At 44.5% G+C, this 27,718-nt stretch overlaps 1 protein-coding gene across 1 annotated transcript in view; it reads left to right on the top strand.

Annotated features, from left to right (window-relative positions):
- Positions 1-27,718, top strand: part of LOC138642358 (uncharacterized) — a 223,479-nt gene that overhangs the window by 178,205 nt on the left and 17,556 nt on the right. Inside the window, exon 15 of the mRNA XM_069730472.1 lies at positions 25,149-25,230. Within this exon, the coding sequence (XP_069586573.1) occupies positions 25,149-25,230 (82 nt within the window). The remainder of the gene's footprint in view (positions 1-25,148; positions 25,231-27,718) is intronic.

The following is a 27,718-nucleotide window of genomic DNA, read 5'->3' as shown; positions in this document are numbered from 1 at the left end:
TTCATTTGACCTCATGATTCTCATTTGGTCTGACATGCACTGTGAGCAGTGAGGTCTTATTTAGACAGGTGTGTGCCATTCAAATCAAGTCCTATCAGTTTATTTAACCCCTTCCCGACCCATGACGCCACGTAGGCGTCATGAAAGTCGGTGCCAATCCGACCCATGACGCCTATGTGGCGTCATGGAAAGATCGCGTCCCTGCAGATCCGGTGAAAGGGTTAACTCCCATTTCACCCGATCTGCAGGGACGGGGAGTGGTAGTTTAGCCCAGGGGGGGTGGCTTCACCCCCTCGTGGCTACGATCGCTCTGATTGGCTGTTGAAAGTGAAACTGCCAATCAGAGCGATTTGTAATATTTCACCTATTATAACGGGTGAAATATTACAATCCAGCCGTGGCCGATGCTGCAATATCATCGGCCATGGCTGGAAATACAAATGTGCCCCCACCCAACCCCACCGATCGCCCCCCCCCAGCCCCCCGATCTGGCCGGTACACTGCTCCGGCTCCCCTCCATCCAGTGCTCCGCTCCCCCCCGTGCTCTTGTCCGCTCCCCCCGTGCTCCAATCACCCCCCCGTGCTCCAATCACCCCCCCGTGCTCTCCGATCCACCCCCCCATGCTCCGTTCCACCCCCCCGTGCTCCGTTCCAGACCCCCCGTGCTCCGTTCCACGCCCCCGTGCTCCGTTCCACGCCTGCCGCGCTCCGATTCCCCCCCCCCCCGTGCTCCGTTCCACGCCTGCCGCGCTCCGATTCCCCCCCCCCCCCCCCCGTGCTCCGATCCCGACGTGGTCCCCCCCCACCCCATCATACTTACCGATCCTGCCGGGGTCCCGTCCGTCTTCTCCCTGGGCTCCGCCATCTTCCAAAATGGCGGGCAGATTCATTCCAAAGTGCATTTTGATCACTGAGATAGATAGAAATTTTTTTTTTCCACTAATGTTAGGGGTAGGGTTAGGGGGTAGGGTTAGGGCTAGGGTTAGGGCTAGGATTAGGGTTTCGGTATGTGCACACGTATTCTGGTCCTCTGCGGATTTTTCCGCTGCGGATTTGATAAATCCGCAGTGCTAAACCGCTGCGGATTTATGGCGGATTTACCGCGTTTTTTTCTGCGCATTTCACTGCGGTTTTACAATTGCGATTTTCTATTTGAGCAGTTGTAAAACCGCTGCGGAATCCGCACAAAGAAGTGACATGCTGCAGAATGTAAACCGCTGCGTTTCCGTGCAGTTTTTCCGCAGCATGTGTACAGCGATTTTTGTTTCTCATAGGTCTACATTGAACTGTAAACTCATGGGAAACTGCTGCGGATCTGCAGCGTTTTCCGCAGTGTGCACATAAATTTAGAATTAGGCTATGTGCACACGCTGCGGATTGGCCGCTGCGGATTCGCAGCAGTATTCCATCAGGTTTACAGTACCATGTAAACATATGAAAAACCAAATCCGCTGTGCCCATGGTGCAGAAAATACCGCGCGGAAACGCTGTGTTGTATTTTCCGCAGCATGTCAATTCTTTGTGCGGATTCCGCGGCGTTTTACACCTGTTCCTCAATAGGAATCCGCAGGTGAAATCCGCACAAAAAACACTGGAAATCCGCGGAAAATCCGCAGGTAAAACGCAGTGCCTTTTACCCGCGGATTTTTCAAAAATGGTGCGGAAATATCTCACACGAATTCGCAACGTGGGCACATAGCCTTAGGGTTAGGGTTGGAATTAGGGTTGTGGTTAGGGTTAGGGGTGTGTTGGGCTTAGGGTTGTGATTAGGGTTATGGCTACAGTTGGGATTAGGGTTAGGGTTGTGTTGGGGTTAGTGTTGGAGGTAGAATTGAGGGGTTACCACTGTTTAGGCACATCAGGGGTCTCCAAACGCAACATGGCGCCACCATTGATTCCAGCCAATCTCGTATTCAAAAAGTCAAATGGTGCTCCCTCAATTCCGAGCCCTGACGTGTGCCCAAACAGTGGTTTACCCCCACATATGGGGTATCAGTGTACTCAGGATAAACTGCGCAACAATTACTGGGGTCCAATTTCTCCTGTTACCCTTGTGAATCTAAAAAAATGCTTGCTAAAACATCATTTTTGAGGAAAGAAAAATGATTTTTTATTTTCACGGCTCTGCGTTGTAAACGTCTGTGAAGCACTTGGGGGTTCAAAGTGCTCACCACATATCTAGATAAGTTCCTTGGGGGGTCTAGTTTCTAAAATGTGGTCACTTGTGGGGGGTTTCTACTGTTTAGGCACACCAGGGGCTCTGCAAACGCAATGTGACGCCCGCAGACCATTCCATCAAAGTCTGCATTTCAAAAGTCACTACTTCCCTTCTGAGCCCCGACGTGTGCCCAAATAGTGGTTTACCCCCACACATGGGGTATCAGCGTACTCAGGAGAAACTGGACAACAACTATTGGGGTCCAATTTCTCCTGTTACCCTTGGGAAAATAAAAAATTCTGGGCTAAATAATTATTTTTGAGGAAAGAAAACGTATTTATTATTTTCACGGCTCTGCATTATAAACTTCTATGAAGCACTTGGGGGTTCAAAGTGCTCACCACACATCTAGATAAGTTCCTTTCGGGGTCTAGTTTCCAAAATGGGGTCACTTGTGGGGGGTTTCTACTGTTTAGGCACATCAGGGGCTCTGCAAACGCAACGTGACGCCCGCAGAGCATTCCATCAAAGTCTGCATTTCAAAACGTCACTACTTCCATTCTGAGCCCCGACGTGTGCCCAAACAGTGGTTTACCCCCACATATGGGGTATCAGTGTACTCAGGAGAAACTGGACAACAACTTATGGGGTCCAATTTCTCCTGTAACCTTGGGAAAATAAAAAATTCTGGGCTTAATAATTATTTTTGAGGAATGAAAACGTATTTATTATTTTCACGGCTCTGCATTATAAACTTCTATGAAGCACTTGGGGGTTCAAAGTGTTCACCACACATCTTGATAAGTTCCTTTGGGGGTCTAGTTTCTAAAATGGGGTCACTTGTGGGGGGTTTCTACTGTTAAGCCACATCAGGGGCTCTGCAAACGCAACGTGACGCCCACAGAGCATTCCATCAAAGTCTGTATTTCAAAACGTCACTACTTCACTTCCGAGCCCCGGCATGTGCCCAAACAGTGATTTACCCCCACATATGGGGTATCAGCGTACTCAGGAGAAACTGGACAACAACTTTTGGGGTCAAATTTCTCCTGTTACCCTTGGGAAAATAAAAAATTGCAGGCTAAAAGATCATTTTTGAGAAAATAATTTTTTTATTTTATTTTCATGGCTCTGCGTTATAAACTTCTGTGAAGCACTTGGGGGTTCAAAGTCCTCACCACACATCTAGATTAGTTCCTTTGGGGGTCTTGTTTCCAAAATGGGGTCATTTCTGGGGGATCTCCAATGTTTAGGCACACAGGGGCTCTCCAAACGTGACATGGTGTCCGCTAATGATTGGAGCTAATTTTCCATTTAAAAAGCCAAATGGCGTGCCATCCCTTCCGAGCCCTGCCGTGCGCCCAAACAGTGGTTTACCCCCACATATGGGGTATCAGCGTACTCAGGACAAACTGGACAACAATATTTGGGGTCCAATTTCTCCTATTATCCTTGGCAAAATAGGAAATTCCAGGCTAAAAAATCATTTTTGAGGAAAGAAAAATTATTTTTTATTTTCATGGCTCTGCGTTATAAACTTCTGTGAAGCACCTGGGGGTTTAAAGTGCTCAATATTCATCTAGATAAGTTCCTTGGGGGGTCTAGTTTCCAAAATGGGGTCACTTGTGGGGAAGCTCCAATGTTTAGGCACACAGGGGCTCTCCAAACGCGACATGGTGTCCGCTAACAATTGGAGCTAATTTTCCATTCAAAAAGTCAAATGGCGCACCTTCCCTTCCGAGCCCTGCCGAGTGCCCAAACAGTGGTTTACCCCCACATATGAGGTATCGGCGTACTCGGGAGAAATTGCCCAACAAATTTTATGATCCATTTTATCCTACTGCCCATGTGAAAATGAAAAAATTGAGGCGAAAAGAATTTTTTTGTGAAAAAAAAAGTACTTTTTCATTTTTACAGATCAATTTGTGAAGCACCTGAGGGTTTAAAGTGCTCACTAGGCATCTAAATAAGTTCCTTGGGGGGTCTAGTTTCCAAAATGGGGTCACTTGTGGGGGAGCGCCAATGTTTAGGCACACAGGAGCTATCCAAACGCGACATGGTGTCCGCTAACGATGGAAATAATTTTTCATTCAAAAAGTCAAATGGCGCTCCTTCCCTTCCGAGCCTTACCATGTGCCCAAACAGTGGTTTACCCCCACATGTGAGGTATTGGTGTACTCAGGAGAAATTGCCCAACACATTTTAGGATCCATTTTATCCTGTTGCCCATGTGAAAATGAAAAAATTGAGGCTAAAAGAATTTTTTTGTGAAAAAAAAGTACTTTTTCATTTTTACGGATCAATTTGTGAAGCACCTGGGGGTTCAAAGTGCTCACTATGCATCTAGATAAGTTCCTTGGTGCGTCTAGTTTCCAAAATGGGGTCACTTGTGGGGGAGCTCTAATTTTTAGGCACACGGGTGCTCTCCAAACGTGACATGGTGTCCGCTAAAGAGTGGAGCCAATTTTTGATTCAAAAAGTCAAATGGCGCTCCTTCCCTTCCAAGCCCTGCCGTGCGCCCAAACAGTGGTTTACCCCCACATATGAGGTATCAGCGTACTCAGGACAAATTGGACAACAACTTTCGTGGTTCAGTTTCTCCTTTTACCATTGGGAAAATAAAAAAATTGTTGCTAAAAGATAATTTTTGTGACTAAAAAGTTAAATGTTCATTTTTTCCTTCCATGTTGCTTCTGCTGCTGTGAAGCACCTGAAGGGTTAATAAACTTCTTGAATGTGGTTTTGAGTACCTTGAGGGGTGCAGTTTTTAGAATGGTGTCACTTTTGGGTATTTTCAGCCATATAGACCCCTCAAACTGACTTCAAATGTGAGGTGGTCCCTAAAAAAAATGGTTTTGTAAATTTCGTTGTAAAAATGACAAATCGCTGGTCATATTTTAACCCTTATAACTTCCTAGCAAAAAAAAATTTTGTTTCCAAAATTGTGCTGATGTAAAGTAAACATGTGGGAAATGTTATTTATTACCGTATATACTCGAGTATAAGCCGAGATTTTCAGCCCAAATTTTTGGGCTGAAAGTGCCCCCCTCGGCTTATACTCGAGTCACGGTAGCGGTGGGGTCGGCAGGTGAGGGGCTGAGGGCGCTGGGGTATACTTACCTAGTCCCAGCGATCCTCGCGCTGTCCCTGCCGTCCCACGGGCTTCGGCGCTGCAGTTTCTTCCTCTCTTCAGCGGTCACGTGGGACCGCTCATTAGAGAAATGAATAAGCGGCTCCACCTCCCATAGGGGCGGAGCCGCTTATTCATTTCTCTAATCAGCGGTGCCGGTGACCGCTGATAGAGAAAGAAGCTGCGGCACCGAAGACAGGAGGGGACAGCGCGAGGATCGCCAGGACTAGGTGAGTATAGCATATTCACCTGTCCTCGTTCCAGCCGCCGGGCGCCGATCCATCTTCCCGGCCGGCGCCTCTATCTTCCCGGCGTCTCTACTCTCTGACTGTTCAGGCAGAGGGCGCGATGACGCATATAGTGTGCGCGGCGCCCTCTGCCTGATCAGTCAGAGCAGAGACGCCGGGAAGATGGAGGCGCCGGAACGAGACGCCGGGAGCTGCAATCAAGGGAGGTGAGTATGTGGTTTTTTTTCTTTATTGCGGCAGCGGCGGCACAAATTTATGTGGAACATCTATGGGGCACAGTGAACGGTGCAGAGCACCGCACAGCACAGCTATGGGGTACAGTGAACGGTGCAGAGCACCGTATATGGCACAGCACAGCTATGGGGCACAGTGAACGGTGCAGAGCACCGTATATGGCACAGCACAGCTATGGGGCACAGTGAACGGTGCAGAGCACCGTATATGGCACAGCACAGCTATGGGGCACAGTGAACGGTGCAGAGCACCGTATATGGCACAGCACAGCTATGGGGCACAGTGAACGGTGCAGAGCACCGTATATGGCACAGCACAGCTATGGGGCACAGTGAACGGTGCAGAGCACCGTATATGGCACAGCACAGCTATGGGGCACAGTGAACGGTGCAGAGCACCGTATATGGCACAGCACAGCTATGGGGCACAGTGAACGGTGCAGAGCACCGTATATGGCACAGCACAGCTATGGGGCACAGTGAACGGTGCAGAGCACCGTATATGGCACAGCACAGCTATGGGGCACAGTGAACGGTGCAGAGCACCGTATATGGCACAGCACAGCTATGTATGGGGCACAGTGAACGGTGCAGAGCACCGTATATGGCACAGCACAGCTATGGGGCACAGTGAACGGTGCAGAGCACCGTATATGGCACAGCTATGGGGCACAGTGAACGGTGCAGAGCACCGTATATGGCACAGCACAGCTATGGGGCACAGTGAACGGTGCAGAGCACCGTATATGGCACAGCTATGGGGCACAGTGAACGGTGCAGAGCACCGTATATGGCACAGCTAGGGGGCACAATGAACGGTGCAGAGCACTATATGGTTCACACCTATGGGGAAATATGAACGGTGCAGAGCACTATATGGCACAGCTATGGGGAAATAATGATCTATTTTTATTTTTGAAATTCACCGGTAAATGCTGCATTTCCACCCTAGGCTTATACTCGAGTCAATAAGTTTTCCCAGTTTTTTGTGGCAAAATTAGGGGGGTCGGCTTATACTCGGGTCGGCTTATACTCGAGTATATACGGTAACTATTTTGTGTCACATATCTCTCTGGTTTAACAGAATAAAAATTCAAAATGTGAAAATTGCAAAATTTTCAAAATTTTCGCCAAATTTCCGTTTTTATCACAAATAAGCGCAGAATTTATTGACCTAAATTTACCACTAACATGAAGCCCAATATGTCACGAAAAAACAATCTCAGAACCGCTAGGATCCGTTGAAGCGTTCCTGAGTTATTACCTCATAAAGGGACACTGGTCAGAATTGCAAAAAACGGCAAGGTCTTTAAGGTCAAAATAGGCTGGGTCATGAAGGGGTTAAACACTTCTGGACTCCATTAAAGGAGTAGAACTATCTCAAAGAGGATCACAAGGAAATGGATAGCATGTGACTTAAATATGAGTATCTAAACAAAGGGTCTGAATGCTTATGACCATGTGATATGTAAGTTTTTCTTTTTTATTAACCCCTTAGTGACGGAGCCAAATTTTTGAAATCTGACCAGTGTCACTTTATGTGGTAATAACTCTGCAACGCTTCAACAAATCCCAGTGATTTTGAGATTGTTTTTTCGTGACACATTATACTTTATGATAATGGTAAATTTAGGTCAATATGTTTTGTTTATTTATAAAAAATATCAAAAATTTGAGAAAAATGTTAAAAAATTAGCAATTTTCTAAATTTTAATGATTATCCCTTTAATCCAGATAGTCATACCACAGCAAACAATTAATAAATAATATTTCCCACATGTCAGCTTTACATCAGCATCATTTGTAGAATGTTGTTTTATTTTTTTAGCATTTTAGGAGGTTTAAAAATGTAGCAGCAATTTTTAATTTTTTCAAGGAAATGTATTAAATTTATTTTTTTAGGGACTTATCCATGTTTGAAGTGACTTTAGGTGTCTCATATATTGGGAAACCCCCAAACATGATACCATTTTAAAAACAGCACCCCCTGACATATCAAAAACTGCTGTCAGGTAGTTTATTAACCCTTCAGGTGCTTTACAGGAATTAATGCAAAGTGGTATGACAGAAATGAAAATGTGTATTTTTACCACCTAAATGCCTCTAACTTCTGAACAGATTACTTCAGCCGTCAAACTCTAAGGCCGCTATTTGGTCGTGAATTGCCATGGCAAACATCAGGACAATACAATCATGATCTGAGGGCACCAATTGGGATAAAGAGGAAGCCCCCACACTCTGTTAACCATATATAATGATGTAGTCACTATTTACAGCAGCATCTAAGGGGTTAAACAGATTTGGACGGTGCAAACACTGATCGTGGCTGATGCAGAAAGTTGTCAGCTATAGTGCACAACCGACAGATGCCGGATTGTTATCTGTATGGGCACGCTATTCTCTTATATGTATGGTCAGTTAAAAGGCGTATTGGCTGTCATTAAGGGGTTAAATTTGCAAAAATGTCTACATTTTTGTAATTTTTCAGTCAAGACTGGGTGCAGAGTGTACATTAATGTGAAAAAATGAACTTTTTTTGAATTTACCAAATGGTTGCAATGAAAGAGTGAAAAATTAACGGGTATGAATACTTTCTGTACCCACTGTGTGTGTGTGTATATAAGTGTGTGTGTGTATATAATTAAAGGGAACACTTAAACAGAATATAACTTTAAGTAAATCAAACTTCTATTAAATCAAACTGTCCACTTAGGAAGTAACACTGTTTGACAATCAATTTTACATGCTGTTGTGAAAATGGAATAGACAACATATGGAAATTTTTGGCAATTATCAAGACACACTCAATAAAGGAGTGGTTCTGCAGGTGGGGACCACAGACCACATCTCAGTACCAATGCTTTTTGGCTGATGTTTTGGTCACTTTTGAATGTTGTGCTTTCACACTCGTGGTAGCATGAGATGGACGCTACAACCCACTCAAGTGGCTCAGGTAGTGCAGCTCATCCAGGATGGTACGTCAATGCGAGCTGTGGCAAGAAGGTTTGCTGTGTCTGTCAGCGTAGTGTCCAGAGCCTGGAGGCGCTATCAGAAGACAGGCCAGCACACCATGAGAAGTGGGGGGCAGTAGGAGGACAAGAACCCAGCAGCAGGACCGCTACCTCAGCCTTTGTGCAAGGAGGAACAGGAGGAGCACTGCCAGAGCCCTGCAAAATGACCTCCAGCAGGCCACAAATCTGCATTTGTCTGCACAAACTGTTAGAAAGCGACTCCATGAGGATGGTCTGAGTGCCCAACGTCCACAGATGGGGGTTGTGTTCACAGCCCAACACCGTGCAGGATGCTTGGCATTTGCCACAGAACACCAGGATTGACAAATTTGCCACTGGTGCCTTGTGCTCTTCACAGATGAAAGCAGGTTCGCACTGAGTACATGTGACAGACATCACAGATTTTGGAGACACCCTGGAGAATGATCTGCAGCCTGCAAGATCCTTCAGTATGACCTGTTTGGCAGTGGGTCAGTAATGGTGTGGGGTGGTATTTCTTTGGAGGGCTGCACAGCCCTCCATATGCTCGCCAGAGGTAGTCTAACTGCCATTAGGTACCGAGATGAGATCCTCAGACCCCTTGTGAGACCATACGCTGGTGCGGTTGGCCCTGGGTTCTTCCTAATGCAGGTAAATGCCAGACTTTGTGGCTAGTGTGTCAGCAGTTCCTGCAAGATGAAGGCATTGAAGCTATGGACTGGCCCGCTCGTTCTCCAGACCTGAATCAGATTGAACACAACAGTTACATCATGTCTCGCCCCATCCACCAACGTCACGTTGCACCACAGACTGTCCAAGAGTTGGCAGATGCTTTAGTCCAGGTCTGGGAGGAGATCCCTCAGGAGACCATCCGCTGCCTCATCAGGAGCATGTGCAGGCATTGTATGGAGGTCATACAGGCACGTGGAGACCACACACACTACTGAACATAATTTCATTGTTTTGAGGCATTTCCATTGAAGTTGGATCAGCCTGTAATTTGATTTTCCACTTTGATTTTGAGTATTGTTCCAAATCTAGGCCTCCATGCCATGAGAGATTAATTTTGATTTACATTGATCATTTTTGTGTTTTATTGTTCTCAACGCTTTCCACTATGTAGTAAATAGACATGGAATTTTTTATTCAGTGATATCGAGGATGTGGGATTTTAGTGTTCCCTTTATTTTTTTTCAAGTTATATATACATTGTGTGCAGAATTATTAGGTAAGTTGTATTTTAGAGGATTATTTTTATTATTGAACAACAGCTTTCTTCTCAATCAACCCAAAAGACTCATAAATATCAAAGCTTAATATTTTTGGCAGTTGGAGTGTTTTCGATTTGGCTATATTAGGAGGATATCTGTTTGTGCAGGTAACTATTACTGTGCATTATTATTAGGAAACTTAATAAAAACCAAATGTATTCCCATCTCACTTGTTAATTTTCACCAGGTAAACCAATATAATTGCACAAAATTTAGAAATAAACATTTCTGACATGCAAAAGCAAACCCCCCAACAATTAGTGACCAATATAGCCACCTTTCTTTATGATGACACTCAACAGCCTTCCATCCATAAATTCTGTCAGTTGCTTGATCTGTTTACAATCAACATTGCGTGCAGCAGCCACCACAGCCTCCCAGACACTGTTCCGAGAGGTGTACTGTTTTCCCTCCCTGTAGATGTCACATTTTATGAGGGACAACAGGTTGTCTATGGGGTTCAGATCAGGTGAACAAGGGGGCCATGTCATTAGTTTTTCTTCTTTGAGACCTTTACTGGCCAGCCACGCTGTGGAGGAGTTGGAGGCATGTGATGGAGCATTGTCCTGCTTGAAAATAATGTTTTTCTTGAACGATACCGACTTCTTCCTGTACCACTGCTTGAAGAAGTTGTCTTCCAGAAACTGGCAGTAGGTCTGGGAGTTGAGCTTCACTCCATCCTCAACCCGAAAAGGTCCCACAAGTTCATCTTTGATACCAGCCCATACCAGTACTTCACCTCCACCTTGCTGGCATCTGAGTTGGAGTGGAGCTCTCTGCCCTTTACTGATCCAGCCTCTGGCTCATCCATCTGGCCGATCGGTTTTCCCAGTTTTTTGTGGCAAAATTAGGGGGGTCGGCTTATACTCGGGTCGGCTTATACTCGAGTATATACGGTAACTATTTTGTGTCACATATCTCTCTGGTTTAACAGAATAAAAATTCAAAATGTGAAAATTGCAAAATTTTCAAAATTTTCGCCAAATTTCCGTTTTTATCACAAATAAGCGCAGAATTTATTGACCTAAATTTACCACTAACATGAAGCCCAATATGTCACGAAAAAACAATCTCAGAACCGCTAGGATCCGTTGAAGCGTTCCTGAGTTATTACCTCATAAAGGGACACTGGTCAGAATTGCAAAAAACGGCAAGGTCTTTAAGGTCAAAATAGGCTGGGTCATGAAGGGGTTAAACACTTCTGGACTCCATTAAAGGAGTAGAACTATCTCAAAGAGGATCACAAGGAAATGGATAGCATGTGACTTAAATATGAGTATCTAAACAAAGGGTCTGAATGCTTATGACCATGTGATATGTAAGTTTTTCTTTTTTATTAACCCCTTAGTGACGGAGCCAAATTTTTGAAATCTGACCAGTGTCACTTTATGTGGTAATAACTCTGCAACGCTTCAACAAATCCCAGTGATTTTGAGATTGTTTTTTCGTGACACATTATACTTTATGATAATGGTAAATTTAGGTCAATATGTTTTGTTTATTTATAAAAAATATCAAAAATTTGAGAAAAATGTTAAAAAATTAGCAATTTTCTAAATTTTAATGATTATCCCTTTAATCCAGATAGTCATACCACAGCAAACAATTAATAAATAATATTTCCCACATGTCAGCTTTACATCAGCATCATTTGTAGAATGTTGTTTTATTTTTTTAGCATTTTAGGAGGTTTAAAAATGTAGCAGCAATTTTTAATTTTTTCAAGGAAATGTATTAAATTTATTTTTTTAGGGACTTATCCATGTTTGAAGTGACTTTAGGTGTCTCATATATTGGGAAACCCCCAAACATGATACCATTTTAAAAACAGCACCCCCTGACATATCAAAAACTGCTGTCAGGTAGTTTATTAACCCTTCAGGTGCTTTACAGGAATTAATGCAAAGTGGTATGACAGAAATGAAAATGTGTATTTTTACCACCTAAATGCCTCTAACTTCTGAACAGATTACTTCAGCCGTCAAACTCTAAGGCCGCTATTTGGTCGTGAATTGCCATGGCAAACATCAGGACAATACAATCATGATCTGAGGGCACCAATTGGGATAAAGAGGAAGCCCCCACACTCTGTTAACCATATATAATGATGTAGTCACTATTTACAGCAGCATCTAAGGGGTTAAACAGATTTGGACGGTGCAAACACTGATCGTGGCTGATGCAGAAAGTTGTCAGCTATAGTGCACAACCGACAGATGCCGGATTGTTATCTGTATGGGCACGCTATTCTCTTATATGTATGGTCAGTTAAAAGGCGTATTGGCTGTCATTAAGGGGTTAAATTTGCAAAAATGTCTACATTTTTGTAATTTTTCAGTCAAGACTGGGTGCAGAGTGTACATTAATGTGAAAAAATGAACTTTTTTTGAATTTACCAAATGGTTGCAATGAAAGAGTGAAAAATTAACGGGTATGAATACTTTCTGTACCCACTGTGTGTGTGTGTATATAAGTGTGTGTGTGTATATATAATTAAAGGGAACACTTAAACAGAATATAACTTTAAGTAAATCAAACTTCTATTAAATCAAACTGTCCACTTAGGAAGTAACACTGTTTGACAATCAATTTTACATGCTGTTGTGAAAATGGAATAGACAACATATGGAAATTTTTGGCAATTATCAAGACACACTCAATAAAGGAGTGGTTCTGCAGGTGGGGACCACAGACCACATCTCAGTACCAATGCTTTTTGGCTGATGTTTTGGTCACTTTTGAATGTTGTGCTTTCACACTCGTGGTAGCATGAGATGGACGCTACAACCCACTCAAGTGGCTCAGGTAGTGCAGCTCATCCAGGATGGTACGTCAATGCGAGCTGTGGCAAGAAGGTTTGCTGTGTCTGTCAGCGTAGTGTCCAGAGCCTGGAGGCGCTATCAGAAGACAGGCCAGCACACCATGAGAAGTGGGGGGCAGTAGGAGGACAAGAACCCAGCAGCAGGACCGCTACCTCAGCCTTTGTGCAAGGAGGAACAGGAGGAGCACTGCCAGAGCCCTGCAAAATGACCTCCAGCAGGCCACAAATCTGCATTTGTCTGCACAAACTGTTAGAAAGCGACTCCATGAGGATGGTCTGAGTGCCCAACGTCCACAGATGGGGGTTGTGTTCACAGCCCAACACCGTGCAGGATGCTTGGCATTTGCCACAGAACACCAGGATTGACAAATTTGCCACTGGTGCCTTGTGCTCTTCACAGATGAAAGCAGGTTCGCACTGAGTACATGTGACAGACATCACAGATTTTGGAGACACCCTGGAGAATGATCTGCAGCCTGCAAGATCCTTCAGTATGACCTGTTTGGCAGTGGGTCAGTAATGGTGTGGGGTGGTATTTCTTTGGAGGGCTGCACAGCCCTCCATATGCTCGCCAGAGGTAGTCTAACTGCCATTAGGTACCGAGATGAGATCCTCAGACCCCTTGTGAGACCATACGCTGGTGCGGTTGGCCCTGGGTTCTTCCTAATGCAGGTAAATGCCAGACTTTGTGGCTAGTGTGTCAGCAGTTCCTGCAAGATGAAGGCATTGAAGCTATGGACTGGCCCGCTCGTTCTCCAGACCTGAATCAGATTGAACACAACAGTTACATCATGTCTCGCCCCATCCACCAACGTCACGTTGCACCACAGACTGTCCAAGAGTTGGCAGATGCTTTAGTCCAGGTCTGGGAGGAGATCCCTCAGGAGACCATCCGCTGCCTCATCAGGAGCATGTGCAGGCATTGTATGGAGGTCATACAGGCACGTGGAGACCACACACACTACTGAACATAATTTCATTGTTTTGAGGCATTTCCATTGAAGTTGGATCAGCCTGTAATTTGATTTTCCACTTTGATTTTGAGTATTGTTCCAAATCTAGGCCTCCATGCCATGAGAGATTAATTTTGATTTACATTGATCATTTTTGTGTTTTATTGTTCTCAACGCTTTCCACTATGTAGTAAATAGACATGGAATTTTTTATTCAGTGATATCGAGGATGTGGGATTTTAGTGTTCCCTTTATTTTTTTTCAAGTTATATATACATTGTGTGCAGAATTATTAGGTAAGTTGTATTTTAGAGGATTATTTTTATTATTGAACAACAGCTTTCTTCTCAATCAACCCAAAAGACTCATAAATATCAAAGCTTAATATTTTTGGCAGTTGGAGTGTTTTCGATTTGGCTATATTAGGAGGATATCTGTTTGTGCAGGTAACTATTACTGTGCATTATTATTAGGAAACTTAATAAAAACCAAATGTATTCCCATCTCACTTGTTAATTTTCACCAGGTAAACCAATATAATTGCACAAAATTTAGAAATAAACATTTCTGACATGCAAAAGCAAACCCCCCAACAATTAGTGACCAATATAGCCACCTTTCTTTATGATGACACTCAACAGCCTTCCATCCATAAATTCTGTCAGTTGCTTGATCTGTTTACAATCAACATTGCGTGCAGCAGCCACCACAGCCTCCCAGACACTGTTCCGAGAGGTGTACTGTTTTCCCTCCCTGTAGATGTCACATTTTATGAGGGACAACAGGTTGTCTATGGGGTTCAGATCAGGTGAACAAGGGGGCCATGTCATTAGTTTTTCTTCTTTGAGACCTTTACTGGCCAGCCACGCTGTGGAGGAGTTGGAGGCATGTGATGGAGCATTGTCCTGCTTCAAAATAATGTTTTTCTTGAACGATACCGACTTCTTCCTGTACCACTGCTTGAAGAAGTTGTCTTCCAGAAACTGGCAGTAGGTCTGGGAGTTGAGCTTCACTCCATCCTCAACCCGAAAAGGTCCCACAAGTTCATCTTTGATACCAGCCCATACCAGTACTTCACCTCCACCTTGCTGGCATCTGAGTTGGAGTGGAGCTCTCTGCCCTTTACTGATCCAGCCTCTGGCTCATCCATCTGGCCGATCAAGAGTCACTCATTTCATCAGTCCATAAAACCTTAGTCAGTCTTGGGCTGTGTGCACGATCTGGGTTTAGTGCGGATCCACAGCGTTTTTTCCCACTCAGAAACGCTGCAGTCTCGCAAAGTGATTTATAGTACAATGTAAATCAACAGAAAAAAAAATCCTGTGCTAATGGTGTGGAAAAATCCGCATGAAAACCGCTGCCGATCAAAAGTAGCATGTCACACACAGAAACTTTTGTGCGTTTCTGAACCCTTCCATTACAGAAATCTGCAGGGGTAAAAACGCAAGAAATCCACTGCAGTTCCGCAAAAAAAACGCACAAAATCCGCATTAAAAAGCGTCAAATCCGCACTTGCGTTTTCTGCCAGGAGATGCGGATTTTGTGCAGAAAATTCTGCATCCCAATCCGCAACGTGTGCACATAACCTTGTTATTTTTTGGCCCAGTCTTGATGTTTTATCTTATGTTTCTTGTTCAAAGGTGGTCGTTTTTCAGCCTTCCTTACTTTGGCCAAGTCCCTTGGTATCGCACACCTTGTGCTTTTTGTTACTCCAGAAACGTTGCAGCTCTGAAATATGGCAAGACTGGTGGCAAATGGCACCTTGGCAACTTCACGCTTGATTTTCCTCAATTCATGGGCAGTTATTTTGCGCCTTTTTTGTCCAACACGCTTCTTGCGACACTATTTGCCATGAAACGCTTGATTGTTCGGTGATCACGCTTCAAAAGTTTGGCAATTTCAAGACTGCTGCATCCCTCTGCAAGACATCTCACAATTTTGGACTTTTCAGAGCCAGTCATATCTCTCTTCTGACCCATTTTGCCAAATGAAAGGAGGTTGCCAATCATTAAGCTCACTTTATATAGGGTTTTTATGTAATTAGACAACACACCGCCTCATTACAGAGACACACATCACCTGATTTACTTAATTGGTAGTTGCCTCTCAAGCCTGAACAAATTGGAGTAGGACAACATGTATAAAAAATATAATATAATCAAAATACAACTTGCCTAATAACTCTGCACACTGTATGTGTATATATATGTGTGTATTATATATATTCATTTTCAATTCCAAGAAGCTTTATTGGCAGGACCAAATATACATTAGTTTTTCCAAAGCACGTATACAGTAGGGAGTAGGAGCTGAGGATGATGAATTGGGTACAGGGTGGGTGGCTAAAGAAGTCCATGGCATATCATGACTAGCTTTCTCGCAACCTATGGCACACACTCACATGCTGCGCTGCTATCTCCCCCGTTCTCTCTTCTTCCCCCAGCAGGATATGTTTTCTCTTCCTCCTTCATGGAGCTGAAATCCGGGAAGAGATCAGAGAGTCTCCTGAAGTGAGTGTTTCTCACTGCTGAGTATTTGGTGCAGTGTAGCAGGAAGTGGGTCTCATCTTCCAGGGCCTCCAGGTCACAGTGTAGGCACTGTCTTCTCTGGGCTTGTAGCTCTGTGTCGACCGACCTCGGTGGCCAGATTGTGGTCACTGAAGTCTATACCGGCTCAGGATCTGGCGGTCTCTGGGGTCCGAGAGCTTCTCCAGATATGGAGCCAGTCTGTAGTCTCTCTGTAGACTCTGGTACACGATCATCTTTCTGATTGTGGCTTTTGTCAGGTTGTTCTGGTTTACAGTTTGGTCAGGTTGGGTTTGGGTGAGCTGTTCCGGGGGTCCTGGTTTGTGGGGACCACCTATATGTGGCATGGCTTTATGGTGATGAGAGCTTTGGTTGCTACTCTGTAGGTGAGCCTGGAAGGACTGCGCCCTCTTCAGGACTGCTAGGTGCAGTGGGAATCTGCCCAGCTCTGCCCGACAGGCACTGTTGGTGGTGCTCCGATGGACCTGGAGAAGGTGTTTACAGAATTCCAGGTGTAATATTTCTGTTGGACTGGAATCCCATTTTGACCAGTCTGGGTATGTGTGAGGGCCCGAGACCTCACTACTGTACAGGTTTATTGGGGTGATTATGGCATCGAAGATTTTTAGCCAGACCCTCACTGATGGCTTCAGATGGTAGTTTCCTTTGGATGGCATAGATTTTGCAGGCCTTATCCTTCAGGATCTCTATGGCTTGTTTGAAGCTCCCTGACCGGTGAATTTCCAGGCCCAGGTAGGTGTATTTGTCTCTTGCTGTAAGAGCGCAGTTGTTTAGCACAAATGGAATGTGCTGGTTCATTCTTGGCTTTCTCTTCTGGAACACCATGATGTTGGTTTTCTTTGCATTAATCGGTAGTGCCCATGTGGAGCTGAATTTCTCCAGGATTTTCAGGTTTTCTTGGAGACCTTTCTCGGTTGGTGACAGCAGCAGTAGGTCATCTGCATACAGCAAGAATTTCACCTCATGGAGTGAGACCTGTGTCGGGGAAGATTCCAGAGCGGTGGCCAGCTCATTGATGTAGATAATGAAGAGTGTTGGGCTTGGGGTGCAGCCCTGTCTGACTCCGCGACTCTGCTGGAAATCAGCTGTTCTTCTACTGCTCATGCTGCAGCGGTTCTCGGTGTAGGAGCTTTTGATGACATCATAGGTCTTTCCTCCTATGCCGCTCTGCAGCAGTTTCAGTAACAGGCCCGGGTGCCAAACTGAGTCAAAAGCCTTTCTGAAATCCACAAAACAAGCGTACATCTTCCCGTGTTTTGTGTTGTGGACGTGGCTCTGAATGAGGCTGGGCAGGGTGTAGATGTGGTCGGTAGTGCGGTGGTTTGGCATGAACCCTGTTTGGCTTTTGCTGAGGACATTATGCTCTGTGAGGAAGCTAAGGATCCTTTTGTTCAAGATTGCTGACACACATTCCTCTGTAGTTGGCAGGGTCGTACCTGTCCACACTCTTGTGAATGTGAGAGATGAGGCCTTGATTCCAGGTATGAGGGAAGTAGCCAGCACTCAGTGCAATATTGAACAATTTAACCATTGCTGCCTGTATTTCCGGTGGGCTGTAGTTCAGCATTTCTGGTGGGATGTCATCCGGGCCACTGGCTGGCTTTTCTACACCTTATGGAAGAGAATCTCTCTGTAATTTCCTGTAGTGTGATTTGGTGTATCCAGTGGGTTTTGAAGTGTTTGACATTTTCCTTCATAGCTTTTAGTTTTTCCGTTATGTTTTTCTGTTCTTGGTTTAGTTCTTCCTTCGAGATGTCTTTGTAGAGGTCTCTGAAGTAAGCCAGATATTGCCTTTTTGGATATGAATGATGATCTTGATTTTTGTGTCCATGTGGTTCCATAGTTCCCAGAAGGAGTTGTCCTTGGGGGGCGTCTTGGAGTTGGTTAAGTTTGATGGTGATGTAACTCTGTTTCTTCCTCTTGAGGATGGTTTTGTGTTGCCTTTGTATGTTGATGTAGGCATCCCTCAGACCCGGATGGTTGGGATCTGTGTTTGTTTGAAACTGTTCAGGGTCTTCCTTATGGCTTTTCATTCTCGGTCAAACCAACCAGTGGTCTGTTTTTCTTTTAGCCTTTTTATAGTTGACTTCTTTAAGGTCGAACAGATCGGCCATGATGTAGAATATATCATTGAGGTCATTTGTAGCTTGGTTCACTCCTGGATTAGACTTGTACTCATAGTTGAAGTGGTGGAGCATCTCCTGTATTCTGGGTCTGCTGGGAGTCTCTTGATATTTTATTGCTAACGTCTTGGACCATTTATAGGATGGAGGCAGGTTGAAGAGGCCGCTCTGCTGAGGCTTTTGTGGCCATGGTTTCTCTGTAGATTTTATGTACAGAAGAAGTTAGCTGTGATCTTACAGGTGCGTTTGTGGGGTGACTATGAAGCCGCAGATATTTTCCATATCTAATGGTGCAGTCTACTACACTCCTTCCTACATGGGAGTTTAATATGTACAGTGGGGCAAAAAAGTATTTAGTCAGTCAGCAATAGTGCAAGTTCCACCACTTAAAAAGATGAGAGGCGTCTGTAATTTACATCATAGGTAGACCTCAACTATGGGAGACAAACTGAGAAAAAAAATCCAGAAAATCATTGTTGTTTTAACATTTTATTTGCATATTATGGTGGAAAATAAGTATTTGGTCAGAAACAAACAATCAAGATTTCTGGCTCTCAGACCTGTAACTTCTTCTTTAAGAGTCTCCTCTTTCCTCCACTCATTACCTGTAGTAATGGCACCTGTTTAAACTTGTTATCAGTATAAAAAGACACCTGTGCACACCCTCAAACAGTCTGACTCCAAACTCCACTATGGTGAAGACCAAAGAGCTGTCAAAGGACACCAGAAACAAAATTGTAGCCCTGCACCAGGCTGGGAAGACTGAATCTGCAATAGCCAACCAGCTTGGAGTGAAGAAATCAACAGTGGGAGCAATAATTAGAAAATGGAAGACATACAAGACCACTGATAATCTCCCTCGATCTGGGGCTCCACGCAAAATCCCACCCCGTGGGGTCAGAATGATCACAAGAACGGTGAGCAAAAATCCCAGAACCACGCGGGGGGACCCAGTGAATGAACTGCAGAGAGCTGGGACCAATGTAACAAGGCCTACCATAAGTAACACACTACGCCACCATGGACTCAGATCCTGCAGTGCCAGACGTGTCCCACTGCTTAAGCCAGTACATGTCCGGGCCCGTCTGAAGTTTGCTAGAGAGCATTTGGATGATCCAGAGGAGTTTTGGGAGAATGTCCTATGGTCTGATGAAACCAAACTGGAACTGTTTGGTAGAAACACAACTTGTCGTGTTTGGAGGAAAAAGAATACTGAGTTACATCCATCAAACACCATACCTACTGTAAAGCATAGTGGTGGAAACATCATGCTTTGGGGCTGTTTCTCTGCAAAGGGGCCAGGACGACTGATCCGGGTACATGAAAGAATGAATGGGGCCATGTATCGTGAGATTTTGAGTGCAAACCTCCTTCCATCAGCAAGGGCATTGAAGATGAAACGTGGCTGGGTCTTTCAACATGACAATGATCCAAAGCACACCGCCAGGGCAACGAAGGAGTGGCTTCGTAAGAAGCATTTCAAGGTCCTGGAGTGGCCTAGCCAGTCTCCAGATCTCAACCCTATAGAAAACCTTTGGAGGGAGTTGAAAGTCCGTGTTGCCAAGCGAAAGCCAAAAACATCACTGCTCTAGAGGAGATCTGCATAGAGGAATGGGCCAACATACCAACAACAGTGTGTGGCAACCTTGTGAAGACTTACAGAAAACGTTTGACCTCTGTCATTGCCAACAAAGGATATATTACAAAGTATTGAGATGAAATTTTGTTTCTGACCAAATACTTATTTTCCACCATAATATGCAAATAAAATGTTAAAACAACAGACAATGTGATTTTCTGGATTTTTTTTTCTCAGTTTGTCTCCCATAGTTGAGGTCTACCTATGATGTAAATTACAGACGCCTCTCATCTTTTTAAGTGGTGGAACTTGCACTATTGCTGACTGACTAAATACTTTTTTGCCCCACTGTATCTTCCTAGGGAGTCTCACTTGGTGCGGCCATTAAAAATATGAAGTCCTAAACTTCTACATAGGTTCAGGATCTTTTTGCCACTTTTGTTGACTGTACTGTCCTAGCTGTTTCTCTCCATGTGTATGGCTGTCATGGCTGTCAGTCTCTGCTCCAAGAATGTAGATGTTTCCATCCGTGGGTCGGAAAGTCTTTTTCTCTCCCAGTTCTTGTGTTGAGGTCTCCGATGATGAGAACTTTGCCCAGGGCGTGAAAATGGGCGGCTTCTCCTTGTAAGATCTCAAAGCTCTCTGGATTGAAGTAGGGCGACTCTGGTGGTGGTATAAAGATGGCACAGACTTGGACATCAGACTGAGCGGTGAGGATGGAGCTGCTGATTTTCCTCTCGACACTGGTTTGATGTACTGGTGGAGCTCTTCTTTATGCCAGATCAATATTCCTCCTGAGCAGCGGCCCTGTTAAATGTTTTTATTTTTCAGGGCAGGTACAGATTTCCCTGTAGCCGATGAGCACCAGGGATTCACTTTGGGCCTGGTCCTTGTTTCTAGTAGAATCTGTCTGTTTTTCAGTCGTGGTAAAAAATCTGGATCATTTGTTTTACATCCAAACACCGAGGTGCTCAGGCCTTGGATGTTCCAGCTGCTAATTTTAAGTGGTCATTGTAACGGGATCCGCCGTGCTGGAGTACCACCCCGTGTTTCAGGAGGTCCACTCTGCTTTGGATGGAGTCGGAATGAAGGACGCTGGCTGGAATTCCTTGATTACATGGGCGCATATAAAAGATCACTGCGTCTCCACATATTTCCAGTATGACAACACTTTACTCCCAGGACACAGAATATATATCACACAGATACAGAGGGCGGGCTAATTGAAAAACGGCAGGCCAGACATACATTACCATAGCCGCAGGTGGCCGGAGCCTGCCGATATTTACTGTGGGAATTACAAAGGTGGGGAAGGTCAAAAGGAGAATATCTTGTCCTCTCTGCCCAGGAGCGCAGCCTGTGGGCTGATGCATTAGGGACATGCATCTCACCTGGAACCTATTATACATACATATAACTGCACAACATATTCTTGGTGCGGTGGGGTTCCGTAAGTCATTTTTTTATTTTGTTTATCACTTGTATGTGTGTATACCTTGTAATGAGTGTGGCTGTGTAGGACACACCTGATCTGACTGGTTTAGTAATGATGTTGGTTCCATCCAGTCATATTAGTTTCCTGCACAATGTGTTGAGCAGAGTCCTTATCTCCTCCATGTCTCTGCTCTGTATATCTCTGGATGCCTCTGTTTTGTATGTCTGTGTGAGGTCGGTGGTTTCCTCCATGGTGGTCTTCTCCTCTGATGGTCTGATTTTGGGTGAGGGTGGTATTTGGTTCTAATTTCCTTAGATATAGTTGTGGCTTCCTGCCTTTTCTTTGTTGAGGGTCTTTCCATGAAATTCTGGTTGGTATTGGATTCAGGCCTAGGGTCCCTGTTTAGGACAATGTCCTTCAGCTCTTTGGGCAGAAGACTGACCCCTAGTTTGTTCAGGTGTTTGCTGTCATAGAGGTGATGGTGATTTATGGAGGGGTGTTGTGCCAGAATCACTCCTGGCACACACCGTGCTGCCAGCACTGTTATGGATCCCAACAATATGTCAGGGACCCCGGGGAGGATACCTTTATCATCCCCACCACACACACCAATTTGTCTCAAACTGGGGTTGTTTGGTTGCCCCTGGTTCCTTCTGAAGGGGTTTATCTATATCCCACTTCCCAGTTCCCTTTGGAACTTGCAGCTCTCTAGCGCCCCTCCTTACCCTCATGTCAGTCGGGGTACTGCACCTAGGGTAATTAGTCGCCAGAAAGGCTGCCTGCTATGTACTGGCTATTGGGCACACTACAGCGAGGGCAATATAACTACTCCCACACAGGCAGGAGCTATAATTATCAATGTCGCTGCAGAGATGCCCGATTGCACAGGACAACGTATGCTGCCACCAGCTCCGATTCCACAATGGTTAACGGGTCCGGAGCCAACCCCAAATCAGTAGCGTAATTCACCTCAGAGGACGCACAGTTCGTTATAGAGCAAGCTAGCAAATTATATATTTTACTCCAAAAAAAGGTAGGCAGTGTTTACAAGGTATAAAAAGATATTATAAAGGAGACAATTCGTATGTAGATTGCAATTACAAATAAAAAAGGATTAACTGAAGAAACACTTTTACAGTTCCTTATGTCATTGCACATCAGCATGGCGGCCGTGTGCTCAGGGGATACATCCAGGTGCATTAGAACAGCTTGCTTCTAGGGCCAAGACTCACTCACTCACAACTCAGCAGGAGTAGGATATATGCCATCTTGTCGTGACATCACTGAGTGCGCTGAGTTATGACATGCACTCCTCTTTTCTCAGAATGTGAAAACCATTTTTTACGCATATCTCGCTGTATGACCCTTGCATAAGTACGACATGATGCTCCCCACGTCAGGGGCGGTTTTTTTAAATGTAAATACGGAGCAATTACCTGAACTACTTATGGAGAAATCCACTCTTTGCACTCATCGTGCTTAGCTTCTAGCCATTTCAGTGAGTGATGGATCTATCTAGGGACATCCGGAATATGTAACTCATATTTCTAGCCCGGGTCGGTGCCCATATATATCACGTTTATAGAACTACTACTTGATATATATATATATATATATATATCTCTATCTATATATATCTATCTATATATATATCTAACAGTTATAATATAATATAATATTATATATATAATAATATATATATTATATATATTACAGTTATATGAAAAAATTTTGGGCACCCCTATTAATCTTAAGCTTAATGTTTTATAAAACTAACAACTAATAACAGCTATTTCCGTTTCATATATCTAATAACTGTAGGACACAGCAAAGTTTCTGCCTCGAAATGAGGTTTATTGTACTAACAGAAAATGTGCAATCTGCATTCAAACAAAATTTGACAGGTGCATAAGTATGGGCACCCTTATCATTTTCTTGTTTTAAATACTCCTACCTACTTTTTACTGACTTACTAAAGCACTTTTTTTGGTTTTCTAACCTCATTGAGCTTTGAACTTCATAGCCAGGTGTATGCAATCATGAGAAAAGCTACTTAAAGTGGCCACTTGCAAGTTGTTCTCCTGTTTGAATCTCCTCTGAAGAGTGGCATCATGGGCTCCTCAAAACAACTGTCTAATGATCTGAAAACAAAGATTATTCAACATAGTTGTTCAGGGGAAGGATACAAAAAGCTGTCTGAGATTTAACCTGTCAATTTCCACTGAGAGGAACATAGTAAGGAAATAGAAGAACACAGGTACAGTTCTTGTTAAGGCCAGAAGTGGCAGGCCAAGAAAAACATCAGAAAGGCAGAGAAGAAGAATGGTGAGATCAGTGAAAGACAATCCTAAGACCACCTCCAGAGACCTGCAGCATCAACTTGCTGCAGATGGTGTCACTGTGCATCGGTCAACTATACAACGCACTTTGCACAAGGAGAAGCTGTATGGGAGAGTGATGCGAAAGAAGCCATTTCTGCAAGCACGCCATAAACCGAGTAGGCTGAGGTATGCAAAAGCACATTTGGAGAAGCCAATTTCTTTTTGGAAGAAGGTCCTGTGAACTGATGAAACCAAGATTGAGTTGTTCGGTCATACAAAAAGGCGTTATGAATGGCGGCCAAAAACACACAGCATTCCAAGAAAAACACTTGCTACCCACAGTAAAATTTGGTGGAGGTTCCATCATGCTTTGGGGCTGTGTGACCAATGCCAACACCGGGAATCTTGTTAAAGTTGAGGGACGCATGGATTCCTCTCAGTATCAGCAGATTCTTGACAGTAATTTGACAGATTCTTGACAGTAATGTTCATGAATCAGTGACAAAGTTGAAGTTACGCAGGGGATGGATCTTTCAGCAAGACAATGATCCAAAACACCGCTCCAAATCTACTCAGGCATTCATGCAGAGGAACAATTACACTGTTCTGGAATGGCCATCCCAGTCCCCAGACCTGAATATCATTGAACATCTGTGGGATCATTTGAAGAGGGCTGTCCATGCTCGGCGACCATCAAACTTAACTGAACTGGAATTGTTTTGTAAAGAGAAATGGTCAAAAATACCTTCATCCAGGATCCAGGAACTCCTTAAAAGCTACAGGAAGTGACTAGAGGCTGTTATTTTTGCAAAAGGAGGATCTACTAAATATTAATGTCACTTTTCTGGTGGGGTGCCCATACTTATGCACCTGTCAAATTTTGTTTGAATGCACATTTTCAGTTAGTACAATAAACCTCATTTCAAGGCAGGAACAGTACTGTGTCCAACAGTTATTAGATATATGAAACTAAAATAGCTGTTGCAAAAAAAAAAAAAGAACAATTTTTCTAAAACATTAAGATTAATAGGGGTGCCCAAACTTTTTCATATAACTATATATGTGTGTGTGTATATGTGTTGTATATATGTGTATGTGTGTGTGTATATATATATATATCTATATATATATACACAGTGTATAGGTGGAGAGGGGCTTCCTTCACTATTAAAATGAGCAGTCAGTCATCTCCCTTCATAATTCAATGTCTTTGCGTGACTCATGATCCTGTTTTTCCACATATAGTTTGTAAAAAGTAATATTACAATAATGTATTATATGTATTTTTATGATGCAACACGTGTTATGATGTGTAAACACTTTTTAACTGGTTTTAACAGTGCGTACCCATAACTGATGATGAAGAAGAGCACAAATCTCAAAAGCAGGACCTAGCACCTTCTGTTGTGCCACCAAAGCAAGGTAATTTAGTCAGCATTTTCAGTACGTTCTTGCTTTGTTTACTTTTTTTCCAAGTTAGATGACAAACAGATGTATATCGCATATCATGTTTGATGTTTATTACATAATGATGATTTTTCTTTATCACTTCATTGCAGACACAAGTAACCATGGGTGTATTCTGTTGTTGCTAGGAGGCTGGTGCTTGGCAAAAAAAATTAGCACCACCTCAGCAGGGTACACCCACAGACTGGCAGAAAGTTCATCAGTTTTAATTTAGTGTCAGTAGGACGCAGACCTGGATCTGATCCCTGATCTGTCTTTTTCTCATTAGGTGACCTTTTTGTGTGTTAAACTTTTCCCATTTGTTTTTCAGATTCTTCTCTTCAGGGTTACAAGGTGTAACGTCTTAGGCCATGTTCACACAGTGCGTTTTTTACCGCGGAACCGCGGCGGTTTTGCCGCTGCGGTTCCGCAGCTGTTTTCCATGCAGGGTACAGTACACTGTACCCTATGGAAAACAGGACACACTGTGCACATGGTCCGGAAATTGTAAAAAAAAAGACGCGCTGAATAGCTCCCGGAAAAAAGAAGGAGCATGTCAATTCTTTTTCCGGAGCCGCAGCGGTTCTGCACCCATAGACCTCCATTGTGAGGTCCAAACCGCAGTAAAACCCGCAGATCAAAAATATATCTGCGGGTTTTACTGCGGTTTGATGTGCAGAACCGCTGCAGCAGGAAGTGCGGGGAGCGGGCGGAAGTGCGTGGGTGGAGTGTGGCTGCCCCCCCCGTGTTCCGATCCCGCCCCCCCGTGCTCCGATGCCCCCCCCCAGTGCTCCGATGCCCCCCCCCAGTGCTCTGATGCCCCCCCCGTGCCCTAATCTCCCCCCCTTATACTCACCCGGCGTCCCGGTGTCCGTCCGGCCGTCTTCTCCCTGGGCGCCACCATCTTGCAAAATGGCGGGCGCATGCGCAGTGCGCCCGCCGAATCTGCCGGCCGGCAGATTCGTTCCAAAGTGCATTTTGATCACTGAGATATAACCTATCTCAGTGATCAAAATAAAAAAATGGTAAATGACACCCCCCCCCCTTTGTCACCCCCATAGGTAGGGACAATAAAAAAAATAAAGATTTTTTTTTTTTTTTTTTTCACTAAGGTTAGAATAGGGGTAGGGTTAGGGTTAGGGGTAGGGTTAGGGGTAGGGTTAGGGGTAGGGTTAGGGGTAGGGGTAGGGTTAGGGGTAGGGTTAGGGTATTTTCAGCCATTTTAACCCTAAAAAAATTCCTAGAAAACACACAGACTCTGGCTAGAAAACTGCATAAAAAAAACGCATCAAAAAACGCATCAAAAAACGCATCAAAAACGGACCAAAAAAGGACCAAAAAAAGGACCTGCGTTTTCTGCCAAGAGCTGCAGTTTTTTAAAAAACAGTCAGGAAAAAAAAAGGATGGAAATCCTGAACGTGTGAACATACCCTAACCCTGTTTTCCAAAAATAGCAACTGAGAGAATGGTGTGGCGCCATCCACATCACATCCTCTCTGGTCTGCGATGCAGGATCTTTCCCCAACACTTCAAGTGCGTCTTAGAGTGGTTCGTGGTGGCCAGTTCTTGCCGTTTCCCCACCTCAGCCCTCTTTAGCTGGATGGGTGGAAAATGGTGCTCCTCAGTGACCCTCCCCTCTCAGGGTTGAGAGTCTTCTGCAGCACCCTGGACCACAACAGTGCAGGAAGCCGGACACATTGTTTTCCAGTGCCCCTTCCTCCCCCCTCACCTGAGGGCTCCTGATGTCGTCTTTGAGATGGAGGAGTTGGGACCTTGACCAGACAGGTACTGTCCCTCATTTTTCTCCACAGTCCCTCTTCAGGACATTGGAGAGGCATTAGAAAGAGGGGTTCACATCACTCCTCTGTGTGCATATTTTAGTCACGCACGCTCTTTCCCTCCCGTGGGAGTGCTCCAGTAATTTCCAGGGCAGGCTTGTTTCCACCCCTTTGTGCGTGCCGCCTAATTGGCGTGTGCAGGTTCGCACGCTTTCTCTTCTATGGGGAGCGCTTGCCTTATTCTGGCAGCTCGGGCTTTCAGCGTGCCTTTTCTGAGCTCGTCCCTTCAATCTCCTTCACTCTGCCTCCAACTCAGATGGCGCCTCGTGTCCTGCTGCAACATCACGTTGCCTGTTGTACCAGTCTCTCCCAAAGACATGTTTCCCCTACATCTGTGGGTAGGCTCTATCCAGACTGTTTACTTCTCCCCTCCTACGCTTAATCCTCCTCTGAAGCCCCTCTCACCTAGTGGCCATACATATGCACAGTTCCAGGGAGAATCACTCCTGTCCCTCCTCCACTTAATTACTATACTTGTGTTCTGTGAAACTGTGGCCCACAGGTCATGACTCGGCTTTCTGCCCAGATTGCAGCCCTTCCACCATGCAAGTCTCACAGGAGCCGCTCGGGACGAGAGCACGCTCCCTCCCCCAGAGTGGGCTGTTGCTATTTCTCAATCAGTATCT

The sequence above is a fragment of the Ranitomeya imitator genome, chromosome 6, assembly GCF_032444005.1.
Source record: "Ranitomeya imitator isolate aRanImi1 chromosome 6, aRanImi1.pri, whole genome shotgun sequence".
Lineage (NCBI taxonomy): Eukaryota > Metazoa > Chordata > Amphibia > Anura > Dendrobatidae > Ranitomeya > Ranitomeya imitator.
This window is presented reverse-complemented; position numbering and strand designations above follow the sequence as displayed.